General features: G+C 46.0%; 1 protein-coding gene across 3 annotated transcripts in view; it reads right to left on the bottom strand.

The window, feature by feature from the left end:
- Positions 1 to 27: 27 nt before the first annotated feature.
- The window catches only part of LOC135256848 (casein kinase I), a 40130-nt gene continuing 26085 nt past the window's right edge, over positions 28 to 14072 (bottom strand). The window contains exons 4-13 of one of the 3 annotated variants that reach the window (XM_064339046.1): positions 13715 to 13863; positions 12928 to 13162; positions 12056 to 12141; positions 7709 to 7793; positions 7429 to 7577; positions 7112 to 7195; positions 5166 to 5222; positions 4120 to 4221; positions 2612 to 2718; positions 28 to 1100 (exon numbers count right to left, since the gene is read on the bottom strand). In XM_064339046.1, coding sequence (XP_064195116.1) covers positions 1046 to 1100; positions 2612 to 2718; positions 4120 to 4221; positions 5166 to 5222; positions 7112 to 7195; positions 7429 to 7577; positions 7709 to 7793; positions 12056 to 12141; positions 12928 to 13162; positions 13715 to 13863 — 1109 coding nt within the window. In that variant the 3' untranslated portion in view covers positions 28 to 1045. The remainder of the gene's footprint in view (positions 1101 to 2611; positions 2719 to 4119; positions 4222 to 5165; positions 5223 to 7111; positions 7196 to 7428; positions 7578 to 7708; positions 7794 to 12055; positions 12142 to 12927; positions 13163 to 13714; positions 13864 to 14072) is intronic. The other 2 variants (XM_064339047.1, XM_064339048.1) reach the window with 2 other exon arrangements.

The following is a 14072-nucleotide window of genomic DNA, read 5'->3' as shown; positions in this document are numbered from 1 at the left end:
ATGTGATAAAATTTCATAACGTCACAGTTTAGCTTTAAACATTTTACTTGGAAAGGCACAAAACTCCTGGTAAATGATTCCGATGTAAGAACTAAAACAAACACTAATTTAAATGGACAACATTTCAGCACTTGTACAAATATCAGCCTTGTACAGCAGTCTTCCTAGGTCAGTCTTTATTTTTTTTATTTTCTTGTTATTTTCAAGCCCAGAATTCCATACTGTTTTTCCCCAAAAGTGCAATTTAAAGAAGAGAGCTTAATATCAGTTTCTCCATCTTCCACAGTACCTGAGGGCCAGTGACTGTGCTACAAAGTCCACATTAACAGAAAAAAAGGAACTGAGATAAAACAAAAAAAGAAATGAAAAAAATAGAATTCCGGAACACTACAACGTGAAAGTAAACAGTTTCGTTTTCAATTCTGGGTGAGGGGACCATGGAAACCACTTCCGATTTAAATGACAAAAAAAAAAGGATTTACATAAAAATCTTCAAATTCTGCTGAAGAGGTGAAATCTTTCCTGTTCCACCCAGTGTTTCAAGGGGCATCATCAGTATGTGTCCTTCTCGATTTTTACCTAGCTTCTGCAAATAGGATCCTCAGCATGGGAAGGCTCGTCTTTCTCTCGACCGGCTGCTGTAATTTCCTCCCCTCAGCGAAGGCTTGTTGTACAGATAATGTTCTGCGTGGAGTCTAGGATACAACTGTTCGAAAGTCTTTTTTCTTTTCTTTCTTTTTTTTTTTTTTTTTAGTCACATCACACATTTTGTGCATCGCTGTCACGGTCACCATTTATTTATTTATTTATTTTACGTTATCCCTGCGTACGCTCGCGTACAGTTTTTTTTTTTTTTTGTAGAAAAGGAACCGCGCCGGTCCGCCGTACGTTCCACCCCGTTGGCGAGTTAAAAGCGTTCCTCCACGCGCCCAGGAGAAGTGGCGCGCTGACGTAAGACCGAGGGGCGGGCGTTTTTTTTCGCGTTTCAGCTTCCGTTTAAAATTAGCCAGTGACCAGAACGTTCTTTCGCGTCTCTCCCCCCGTTTCACTTGTGCCGCTGCAGCGCTTTCCTCTTTCTCTTCTTGAAGAAACAGCAGCAACTGCAAGACAAAGGGAGACGAATGCAATGCGTGTAAACCCCACACCAATCACAGCATGATAAAATCCTCTTGTGCACACGGTTCATTAGCGAACGGCTGGAGCCGGTTGGGGGTGATGGGTGAGGGAACTCAAAAGAACGTGGGTTCGATTCCCAGGGAGAATTTGCGCCCATTGCGCCTTGGAGCGAGGTACTTAACCTGCACCGCTACATTAAAATGTCCACCTGTACAAACAGACTGTGTAAGAAATGTGATCTGTTTCTGCAGCTATGTGCGCAAACAATAACGAGGGTTAAGGAGGGAGTCATTCTATAAAATAATTAACGATCATCATCGTCACAAAGTGTAAGTGAGCTTTCTCCATCCAGTTGGACCGTTATGATCCTTCTCGCATGCAAGAAGGTAAGACGTCCTCATCGTATCTATAAAAGCTTGTCTTGAAAGCTGCAGACCATTTTACAGCGGGAGAGATGCAACACACGTAAAAAGACAACGTGCACAGGAAGGATTGGCTGCTTCGCTTAATGAGAGAAGTTAAAATTGCTCCCCAGGTGACTGTCTTCCGCCTCTTAGGAGAACACTTAGCAGCGCTTGATGCAACAACCGCTGCACAGCCTTCAATCTTCCCTCCATAGAACTTAGAACACTTTCTTTATGCTTTGAATCATAACTGTCTGCAGATATGATACTGTAGTGCAGAGCTGGAGTAATCTTATGAGGTGACAGGTTTAAAGATACTGTAATGGTGTACTGATATAAAGACAGGCCATTACAAAAAAATTTAACTACACACCACAAAGTCGGAGGGAGGTCTGTTTGCTTGTTTTAAAGATATAACTTTACCAAAGCTACACTAGCGGTTTCGTGCATTTGTTGTGCATACACTTGCGCATACTAGTTTGACCGAAAGCCAGTAAACTAAGCTCATATGGCTAAAGAAGCTACCTCCATTTTGTTAAACTGCAATCATAGATTCTGTACACACATTCAATTATAGTTTTAGTTTATGCTCTGTATTCATTCTCTCCCTGAATTCACTATAATATGCAACACCGCGCTGCAGGGTGTCTATACTGTGGCAGATTCTGGGGGCGTGAGTGGTGGCAAAGCAGCTGCCATTTTGTATTTATTATTGCTCACTCATTTTCATGGCCGCAAAAATGAGAAGTAAATGGCGGGCAAGCGTCGGTAAACGAAAACTATGTCTGTCAGAGCCAGATAAAGGCTGCCCAAGCCGCAAAGCGTAGTTCAAGTTAATTTTTTGTGTTCTTTTCCAGAAGTATTAATGGCTTTTAACTTTTCTACAAAGAACATATGTTGAACGGACATGCTGTCCACTTCATTGCCGGGCCACTAGCATTGTACTTATTTAAAGTGACCTCGGCCTGATTCTCAAGTCGACAACCAAATTCTATTTTGTAATACTGGTTAAAGAGTGGGTGCCTTAACACTTAGTCAATGCATACTCATAAAAAGTTGAAAAATGCTTAAACTCCTCCTCTCCCCCTTACTTGGTATCATCCGCCACCTCCACCTCGGCCGGTGCAGTGATTGGTGCGTTGGAGTGTCCTGCGGTTGGGTCGTCAGTGTTCAGCTCTCCGTTCGTGGAGTTCATAATCTGCACAAACACGGGGGAAGAAACAGAGTGGGGGGGGGGGGGATTAGTCAGGAGGGTGGTGGGATTTTGGGGTACAGGGTGAGCAGACCCCAGACTGAGGGTCCAATTACTCCACAGCAGACTAAAAGCTGAGAACCACAAAACCAAATCCTAAAAACTTCCTTCTGAGACTTCATAGCTTTAAGCGGTAACTGAAGATTTTGTCACATTTTTAAGATGTAAGTCATATTTTGCAGAGTTGAAGGCACCTGATCACTGAACCCCAGCTGGGTAACCTGACCTTACAACAGTACAGCATTTGTGACACACAATTTCTACAGCAAACGTTAGATGGCATGAGATCCCTTTTAGATGTCAGCATCCACTAGTGCCATCCTCAACTTGTGCAAATAATCACCAGCCCCCCCTCCCCCCCCCAAAAAAAAACAAAACACTATTTCAAAATGAATTGCTTGGATTAAAAACAGACAAGAAGCACAGCTGTTGTCTGTTGTCCCTTCAGTGGATCAGTCTGTACAGGGAGATACTGTGTCACCTCACTCAACGGGGATGTGAAGCACTCATAATTGCTCAGTGTTGATGTAAGAAACCACCTCTTTCATCATTGCTAGAAGTTACCTACTCAAATCATCAGTAGGTTGTGGATTCAAACAAACACCATCTTATCAAACATCAGAAGTAAACACCTACTCAAACTCCTCCATCAGTTGTGGGTCTACCACGCAAACAACCTCTTAAAACATCATGCGAGACACCTCTTCCACAACCTCAACTCGCACCTCAGTGTGGGATAAGAACGCTCCTCTTCTCTACAGCCCTACTGTACTACCTTTAAGTGTGGGAGTACTGAAAACCTCTTTATCATCAGGATCCTACTCAACTCCCCATCAATGTGGAATTAAGGAACATCTCTTCATCATCAGAGCCCTACTCAACTCCCCATCAGTGTGGGATTAAGGAACACCTCTTCATCATCAGAACCCTACTCAACTCCCCATCAGTGTGGGATTAAGCAACACCTCTTCATCATCAGGAACCTACTCAAATCAGTGTGGGATTAAGGAACACCTCTTCGTCCTCAGGACCCTACTCAAATCAGTGTGGGATTAAGGAACACCTCTTCTCACAGCATGCCTCTGCAGTCAGTGTGAGCTTAAGGAACACCTCTTCATCATTAGGACCCTACTCAAATCAGTGTGGGATTTAGGAACACCTCTTCCTCGCACAGCCCTGCTCTGCTGCCCGTCAGTGTGAGATTAAGGAACACCTCTTCCTCGCAAACCAGCTCTGCCCGAAGTGTGAGAGTGCGTATGCGTTAAAGCGGCAAGATGAGGGAGTGGGAGAGAGCGAGAGAGAGAGAGAGAGAAGCCGAGGCCATGCATCGCAGTGCACAAGCAGTACCTGGACAGAGCCCCCCAGCCTATCAGCTGTGAGATGCGACCCCTGGAGCTCCCTATTGGTCACTGGGTTGGGTTGGGACTCGCCTCCTTTGGGCTCGGGCGACTGGCGCGAAAGTGGGGGGGGGAGGGAGGAGGGGTTAATAAGAGGGGGCGGAAAGGCAAGAGGCAGTTTTGTGATGGGCGGTGGGGGAGGAATAAGGAAACAGAAATAAATTATAAGAGATTACAGCACATGCGCTAGAAAAGGAGGGCATGAATTAATAAAGAGACATATTTACAATAGACAAAAGCATGTGGTTCATAGGCGAAAGCACTGGACAAACAGACACCACCACACGCACACACACCACACACACACACAGACACTCTCTTTCACACACACACACAGACACGTACCCATAACAAACCACACCCGCAACTCTTTCAACACACACGGACAGACAGACACACACACACAGACAGACAGACGGGCACACAGACACGCACGCACACACAGACACAGACACAGACACACACACATGCACGCGCACAGACACAGACAGACAGACAGACACACAGACAGACAGACACACACAAACAGACACACACACACACACAGACAGACCCAGACACACACACAGACAGACAGACAGACACACACACACACAGACAGACACACGCACACACACAGACACACACACACAGACAGACAGACAGACAGACAGACAGACAGACAGACACACACACAGACACACACACAGACACAGACACACACAGACAGACACACACACAGACAGACAGACACGCACATACAGACAAAAACAGACAGACACAGACACAGACACATACAGACACACGCACAGAGACAGGCATGCAGACTGTAGCGGCGGGTCTGAAACAGCGACTCCCCGCAGACCGGCCCAGGGAGGCGGCGGCGGCGGCGTCTACGCTGCGCAGAGCGGGGCGGCGTTTCACACACACAGCGGGAGCGTGACGGGGTGAGAGGCGCACAGTGCACACACACACACACACACACAGGGAGGTTTCTCCCCACGAAAAAAAAAGCACCTTCCAGTCTTTACACGCGAGGTGCCGGTTCAGAGTTAGGGGACACACTGTGTGCAGCTGTAAACAGAACAGACGGCCATTAATTTTCACCTTCTCCGACACGGAGGAGGGGAGCAAACGGGGCTGCTTTTAATGAAACCCTCACCGCCGCACACACTGCGTCAGACACACGCACGGCAGGACCGGGGGTGCGGCGGGACGCGTCCACAGAGCAGGTACTCGAGCGCAAGCGGCGAGATAAAAGGATGACGCGGACCAGGGGGGTGTCCAATCTTATCCGCAATTCGAGGAATTAACCAATCGGGGTCTCCGATCAAGACCTTGATCGGGAGAATAGGGTGTTGCAGTGCTGAGCCAATGGAAAAACCCGCACCCACACTGGCCCTTTTCAGATAAGACCGGACATCCCTGTAGACTCTTACGCATGAATAAAAGTACCTGGGAAACCCCTTAAATGACTATTACAAAAACAGCAACGCTAATAAGCATTTTCATTGAGAACAGTAACTCCGATAATGCATCATTTTACGTAACATCAATAATTAAAAGGCAAGAACATAAATCATAGCGCGACAAAAGTGCTTAATCCTGAGATGTGTGGATTACAGCTGACATTTGTAATCATTCATGCTACATTATCCCTCATCATCAAAGACATTGGGTTTGGCCATTTCCTGTGACACGGCCTGCAGTTCCTGCTTAGCGAAGGGGAAAAAAACAGCAAAGCACAGATAACGTACGGAGCAGAAAACATGAGAAAAGGGTGTTTAAGGGTCCCGTGCTGCTTTGGACAGCAGTGCCACACACACACACTGGCTCTCCCTCCTTATACACATGCAGACTGAAGCCACGGACAAGAGCCGGAGGTAACCGAGCACGGCGGGGTGATGGGGCAGCGGCGTGCGCGTCGCGCCAAGCCGCCGGGTCCCGTGCCGACGCACGCACCAGATTCAGCGCGTGTTCGTGTGTGCGCTTCTGGGTATTCTATGTAGGGTCGTGAGCACGTACTGAGAGGACGAGTCTTCATCAGTTAATGGAAAGATTATAAAATAGGGAAAAAAATGAATGCAATTAAAACAATGCTTTCTTTGTGAACAAAAAAAAAAGCTGTTAGGTGAAGTAAACGCTACTTGAAGTCAGACCAAATGCTTTTACAGAATTTCTTTGAGTTTTTTTTATGAGTCGGCAGGAGACAGCAAGTTAAATAATAACTGTAACAGAGTGAGCACAGTCATGTGGCAGCACAGGAGCTGAGCTCAACAAGCACTCACAAGAAACAAGCAGCAAAGTCCATCAAAGACAGGGCTGCCTTCAGAGATTCCCCATGCAGCCGAATTCAAACGAAAAGCCGCCAGCGAAGCTAACTTACCGAGGACACCCATTTTCACTCGTGCTCACTGACCCTCCCCAAAGGGTAACTTTGCCTTTTATGAACTTGAACTTAATAACTTTGTTACGTCTTATTTTGTAGAGCTTCGGAGAACTCCTCCACTATGCTTTACTAATGCAGTCTAAGGGAGCCACGCATAATTATCCTCAATAACGATCAGCATGGCGGAAATCGTTTGGAAAACAGGTCCAAGTCACACAAAAAAAAACCCCCAAGTTATCCTTCAAGATCCATACACCGGCTATATTATTCAAAAAGCTATTTCATTGACTTTGCATGTGGACTGATTTAATGATCAAATGCTATTATTTTAATAGCTGAATGATCAGAACAGATCCTACAAAGTAAAAGAAAATCTGCACATCCCTAAAGTAAGTCGAGTGTGCACGTAAAGTATATGGTGTGTGTATGTGTGTATAGTGAGTTTATGCATGTGTACAGTGTGTACTGAATATTGAGTAAAGTGCATGTATAGTACATTGTGTGTATAGTGTGAACAGTGTGGTGTCTTGTATAGTGCATGCATGCGTGTATGAGTGCGCGTGTACAGCCTTACCTGGTTTTTGGTCTGCTGGTGTGCTTTGTCTCTGCTGCTGGGCTGCACGGGCGTGTCACTGGGGATGGGGCCAATCGGAGTGGGCTGTGGGCGGGGGAGACAACGGAGAAGCGGGTCACGTTTACCGCGCGATACTTCTCGCCTGCGAACCTGGTCTCAATCCACGATATTCACAAACACATATAAAATGGCCTGTTCTTTCTAGTTTTTTCAGTGGCTTAAGCGAAGCGCTAATACACAAAAGCCCTTTCGGCCGGGGATGTTTCCGAGGCGGGCGAGTTCACCGCCGGCGCGGCTCCCGGCGGCGGCGCACTTACGAGCGGCTTGCCGACCCAGTCGTACTCGTAGTCGAAGACGTAGCCGTTGCGGTCGAAGAGGTCGGTGAAGAGCTTCCTCAGGTAGTCGTAGTCGGGCTTCTCGAAGAAGTCGAGCCGCCGCACGTAGCGCAGGTACGTGGCCATCTCCTCTGAGGACGGAAAGCGGGGGGGGGGTGGAGGAAGAGGAGAGAAATCAGCGGGGGGGGAAGAATCGAGCGACCCGGAAAGTGGAGCGGTCCTGCGGAGGGACGGGAGGGCGGGGTGGGGACAGGGGGCTCACCTGGGAAGCTCTCGCACAGCACTTCGATGGGCGTCGCCCGCTTGGTGTCCCCGATTTTCTGGTAGCGCTCCTTCAGCGTGTCCGCCTGGTCGAGGGGGTGAGAGAGGGAGACGGTCAGACTCTCGCGACCTCAGGCCTGCCACACATTTCTGACCGGAGAATAGTTACTGTCCGAAAAGGCCGGTTACTGACTAATCCTTTTTTTTTTTTTTACTCTCTGATGCAGGGTACCAACTCAAGGGTGTAACTTTAGTATGACTATTGGGGGTGTTGAAATGCACAGACCCCAAAAAGTTCAACCCTGTAGAGGGGGGTCCGGCGGGATGCCCAGCCACCCCGGAAGACATTTTTTAAAGAACATTTTTTTTTTAATGATAATTTCCAGTGAATTTGAAGAGGAAAACAGGCTACTGCGGACTACTGACCCAGTAAGGCTGGGTGTTTGTCAGGGAGAATGTTGGCTGAAGCCTCACCAGAGCATGTGAGCCTTCATACTGTACAAGCCCCACATTTACAGCATACAACCACCCACCCATTCAGCACAATAAACAACCGGTGCTCTGCTGTGGACTAGCTTCTGCTCCACACAGGTTCTATGAGCCACAATGGCGGGAAGAACATTGCGCTGTAGACAAAATAACACCTTTATCTTGTTGCACAAATGCAGAGAAAGCCAATTAAGTGGGCGTGAAAGAGATTCCACTCAGAAATGAAACACCTGACACTACTGCGTTTGAAGATGCTACAGTGTGATAATGGGTGCATGTCCTCGCAGATCAGCGGAACAAATAAAAGATGACCAGCATCGCATCACGGAAGCAGCGTTATCTTTAAAGCTGTGTTTAACTGCCACAGCCAACTTTTAAACTGCGGAAACTTTGAATTCATCAGCCGTTTCCAATAAATAATTTCTCTGTACCCTCAGGCCTGAGGAGCAAGATGAAGGCCAATACATTTAAGGATTTCATGCCAACTTTTGCTCACAATTCATTATCAGCCCAGTCTTGTAATCGGACATTTTGGGAAAAAAACTGTCAGAAATGCGGACTGCAGACGTTTCCTTAGTGAAAATGTTTCACTGTTCTGAACCATTTTGAAATTCAAGCCAGAATAGTGGGCTGACGTAGAAAACAGCACACACACCAGCTCTCCACCAACTGCTGACTCCAAAACTACTGTTTTTGCACATGTAAATCACAGTTGCTTTTTCCATAACTTGTAATTGACAATTTAGTAATTGCAACTAGTAAAAATACTATTTTCTCCAAGTACATTACAATCCAAAGGTAGCCTTCTCAATTTGCAAGTTACTGTCATTTCATTCTATGTGCATTCAAGCAGGCAATTCGGGAGAGCCTCAATGATCTGGATTTCATGCTGTCCAATCAGAATGTAGAATTACAGCTGTAAACAACAATTATAAGCACCCACTCACAACTACGGTAAAGCCAAAAATTACACTGCTGGTCTACAGTGCCACAGTGTGGCAAATCAGTCTCAGTTTCATTTTTGAACTGGCACAGTCTGCAATGTTAGGGAGTTTCCATAATTCAGACAAATGCTGAATTTTGATTGGCTTGTGGAGGCCGTACTGTTTGGTCAAAAAAATTTTGGATACACTTTAATATCTGGAACTTATAGAACACCGCCATGCATTTCAGTGGCTCAGTGCTTCAGAGCTGGAGTCTTGCTGTGGCGGTCAATGCGAATGCCAAGTCAAGCTGTTAGTTCAGGCCTCTGAGGCGGTTCTTAAAGGATCTAAACTATTTCAAGTGCACTGCAGCACCACCAGGTGGCCATACAGTCACATGCTTTGGCTGAAGCAAAACGTTCGCCCACCTACACAAGCCTTCAGAGTTTGGCCAGTCTCGGAGGTACCAGCTAGAAGTCATTCGAGGTGTGACGGGCAGGGGAAAGAGTAAAGAATCCTTACGAAAACAAGAGCGTTCCAGGTGTACGTGCCAATATGCTAACTAAGCTATTTTTTTCCTGAACACAGATCCCCTTCCCCCCCCCCCCCCACAGTTTTTGGAAAACGTGGCATGAAACACGCAGTCTAAGGAAGAGAAGAAGAAAATAAAAAACTGAAAAAGGAAAGAAAAAGAGAAACGCTGCTAGGAAACGGGGGCGAGTCGGCTCTCTCCGCTCAGACGGGCGAAGACTCTGCGTGGGCCGCCTCCCCCGGTGGTGCGTGCAGCCGCGCGCCGAGAGCCGCGCGCCTCCGCCGCGGCGAGATTTCGCCGGAAGATACGGGCGCGCGGGGGGGAACTTTCACACGCGCGCGGCGGGAGACACCTAGACGAGCGCCTCGCCGGCAAAGAAAAAAACCCGCCAGATCGGCGCGAGATGCGCGAAGAAACTGCTGACGGGCGCGGCAGGAGGGGGACGGAGGGGGAAGTCTGGCCTTCCGCGCGGAGCGATAGTTAAGAGGGCGTGACCGTTCAGCAGGATGCGCCCTTCGAAGACGGCATCTCGAACAACGAACGGCTGCAAACGGAACAAAAGCAATGCGGGATAAATGTTTTAAATGTTTTGTTTTCGTTTTTTTTAACACCCTTCTTCATACGATCCTATTTCCCTCAAAAATAGTCCGTATAAACAGGACCATTCCAAGGCCCACAAGCAATAATAAATGCTTCTATATATTGCTGGTTTTCACACGCTGGCATTCCAAACCAGGTTTTTGAAAGGGTATGCACAGTGGTTTGCACAGCACATGGGAGATTTCCACTTATAAGGTCACCATCAGTGAACAACCACAAAAGCACTCCTTACCGAGCGAGTAAATGTCAGAGAAACTCGCAGGTCCAAACACAAAGTGCAAGTGGGTGCAGTTACCTCAATCATTTAAGGTTTAGATCTGCAATGTATGAATCCTGCTGACAAAAATGGTGTTTTAAAATCCATATTTTAAACTTTTTTCCACCAAAAGGTAATTCGTTTCATGTTAAAATACTGTGAAAAAAATCTAAATGTTAAAAAGGGAGTTCAAGGGTGAGCCACAGTTCAGAGATTGCAGAAACAGTTAAAGTTTTCCGTAGTCCTTGTTGACCAGATTGAGGGTTTGTACAGGTGGTAGATAAGTGTGTCTCAGATACAGACTCAGAGATACAGATACAGAGACAGATTGATTTGAAAAAATCGACAAATTTGAAGGGTGCCATATCCCATTTCAACACATAAGCAACAGGGGGATCTATGTTCAACACTTTTTATGCGGCCCTGCCTCCAGTAGTCAGACTTGTTTTGCTGAGAATTTAATAGCCCAGCCTCAGATTCACAGGAATATAAAATGTCCAAAACTCACATGTAGCATTCGATCATGATTTAACCCCTTTAAAAGAGAGAGGCATTCTGGAAGTTAATCGCCTTTAGGTGTTCATCTTTAGGTCTCAGTGACAAACTAGACTTCCATCCAATCCCGTTGTAAAGCTCAATTTATATCCATGCACATGAGGATCCTGGCTGATTTTTTTTATTGAAACAATAACATTAACTCATAAGCTCACATAATTGGATGCCACAATACACATTTTTTATCTTTTTGTTTCTTTTACTTATTCAATGAAATAAAAACATTTTAGAATTGTGGATGGAAAAACAAGCATATCTTGTAATTGTGTTTTGTCTAAAATGAAAATGTGTCATACGGTCATTATTAAGTCAGGTGAGTCAATTATATAAATATGTTAGAAAGACAAGATTGTAAGTCAGGATCAGGACCGTATAGCTTCCATGTGATCTTGTGATGTATTCTGTGAGTCACCATCAAGAATGTAAATCTTCCATGTGATCTTGTGATGTATTCTGTGAGTCACCATCAAGAATGTAAATCTTCCATGTGATCATGTGATGTGTTCTGTCAGTCAGAATCAAGGACACAGAGCTTCCATGTGATCATGTGATGTGTTCTGTCAATCAGCATCAAGGACATACGCTTCCATGTGAACATGTGATGTGTTTTGTCAGGCAGCATCAAGGACAAACAGCTTCCAGGTGATCATGTGATATGCTTTGTCAATCATAACACGAACGCTGCAAGCCATTGTTGCCGTCTTATCAAAACCCAATAGATGACGGTGGTGACCTTTTTTCCCCGAAAGCATATCACAAGGTCACAAGTTTGGATGTTTACTAACGCACAATCATTGTTGTGGTATATCACCCAGGTTAACATAAAAACTAGAAGACCGTGTGCCTCCAGGACCAGGGTTAACCCCTGATCTTCATTGCAATACGTTATTACTTTGATCAATCATTTCCATTAAATAAGAGGCGGCAGCAGTAGCAGTATAGGGCACTATTGTGTTATTTCTTTCCATGAAAGCCACCAAAGCTCACTCATACCTTCAAGCCCTGCCAGGGCAGACTCCCTCGCAGGAAGTACATGAACATGTGACCTAAAGCTTCCAGGTCATCCCTTCTGCTTTGCTCTGTGGGAGAACGGCAGGAAAAAGGTCTATAAATACAACTGCAGCAAAAATACAACTGTGCGTCTTGGTCAATGAAAACAATGAATGACCACAATTTGGGAAAGAAAAATGAGCTAAAAATGAACTGGAGTTTTCTGGAACAATCGATGCAACCAACAAACTAAGTGTTAAAACTGAAAACCATTTTCCCACTTCCACCTTAAAGACATCACTTTCTGTTCTGTTCACAATATGATAAGCATCCTACACAAAACAACAATCAGTCTAAAATCTCCAGCACAACCCTCTGCCCAGTGACCTCAAGCCCTGTTTTCCCAGGGTGTGTGTTGATGATCATGCACAGGTCAGACCTGGGTCAGATATGTATTTACTTTTCTACGCTTTACTGATCTTGTCTGGTGTATGGGAACAAATGAAATACTCTCAAAAAGTGCAAACCCCGCCTTCTGGTCATATTGGCAGACTCAATTACATCAGGCAAGATCAATAGAGCACAGAAGTATGTATTTGACCAGGTCTGCCCAAGTGTGTGTTTATGCTCATGAACTGGGTAGTGTCCTTCAGAGTCACCTTTCCCAGGTGTTTGCTGATGCTCATGTACTGGGTAGTGTCCTTCAGAGTCACTTTTCCCAGGTGTGTGCTGATGCTCATGTACTGGGTAGTGTCCTTCAGAGTCACCTTTCCCAGGTGTGTGCTGATGCTCATGTACTGGGTAGTGTCCTTCAGAGTCACCTTTCCCAGGTGTGTGCTGATGCGTACGTATTGCGGGATGCTCGTCAGGCTCACCTTTCCCCAGGTGCGTGTTGATGCTCATGTACCGCGCCGTGCCAGTCAGGCTCTTGTGCTCCCGGTAAGGGATGTGTTTTTTGGTCTCAGGGTCGATGTACTCTTTGGCCAGCCCGAAGTCGATGATGTGGATCGTGTGCTGCCTCTTGCTGCCCGGCCGCCCCACCAGGAAGTTCTCCGGCTTGACGTCCCTGTATATCAAGCTTTTGGTGTGCACGTACTCCATCCGCGTTATCTGCCCAAGAAAGGAGGAAAGAGATGGAGCTCACGCCTAGCCTGGTTTGCCACAATGTTAGCGATCCACAGCTTTTCATTAGATTGGACTGCACGGTGCAAACTGCAACCATGTCAACGACGGATAAAAACCGGATATTACAGGACAGCTCTACTTTCAAACACTTCAATTCATGGTCAATCGAACTAGAACAAAATATAAACATCTTAAATTCTGGCTCTATGGGTTTCCTACTTTAGCTCAGTTAATGGTTCGAGTCAATAAAGTGACAATGCTGTTTAACGTTCTCGGAAATTAAATTATATTAAAAGCACCGAGGGAGGTGTACTGTATTTGAACCCGGCCTCCAGCTGTTCTTGCTATGGTATTACTACATTAATGATGCTGCTTTTGCAGAGTGTACACTATACGTCATTTACGTCACCTGCTCCTCCTCTCAAGTTCTAAGTCTCTGTACTGAGAATAACGGTTTTGGGAAATGAACCGTAGGTTTCCATTTCCCTCCCGTTTCTGGCTTAGGTCGCGAGTGAAGAAGGTTCTGGAATGTCTCACCAGCTGTATGGCTATCATGAGGACAGTCTTGAGGGAGAAGGTGCGGTCGCAGAGGTCGAACAGGTCCTCCAGGCTGGGCCCCAGAAGCTCCAGGACCATGGCGTTGTATTTCCCGCATGGTCCGAAGTAGTACACCTGAGGAATTCCCTCTAAGGGGAGAAACACACAGTCACGCGGCATGCCCATAAACTTTAAAATCCACTGCTGTAACTAGCAAAGCAAAGATAACTGTCGAAGCAAGAAACGAATCACAGCTAAACTCATCTAAACTATACAAACTAACATATTTGCCACTGCACAAGAAATAGCACCAGAATTTGAGAGAAATAGAAAAAGAACTAATATAGCCTACTAATTG

This window comes from Anguilla rostrata, chromosome 6 (genome assembly GCF_018555375.3).
Source record: "Anguilla rostrata isolate EN2019 chromosome 6, ASM1855537v3, whole genome shotgun sequence".
Lineage (NCBI taxonomy): Eukaryota > Metazoa > Chordata > Actinopteri > Anguilliformes > Anguillidae > Anguilla > Anguilla rostrata.
Note: the sequence above shows the minus strand (reverse complement) of the source record. Positions and strands in the feature narration are given on the sequence as shown.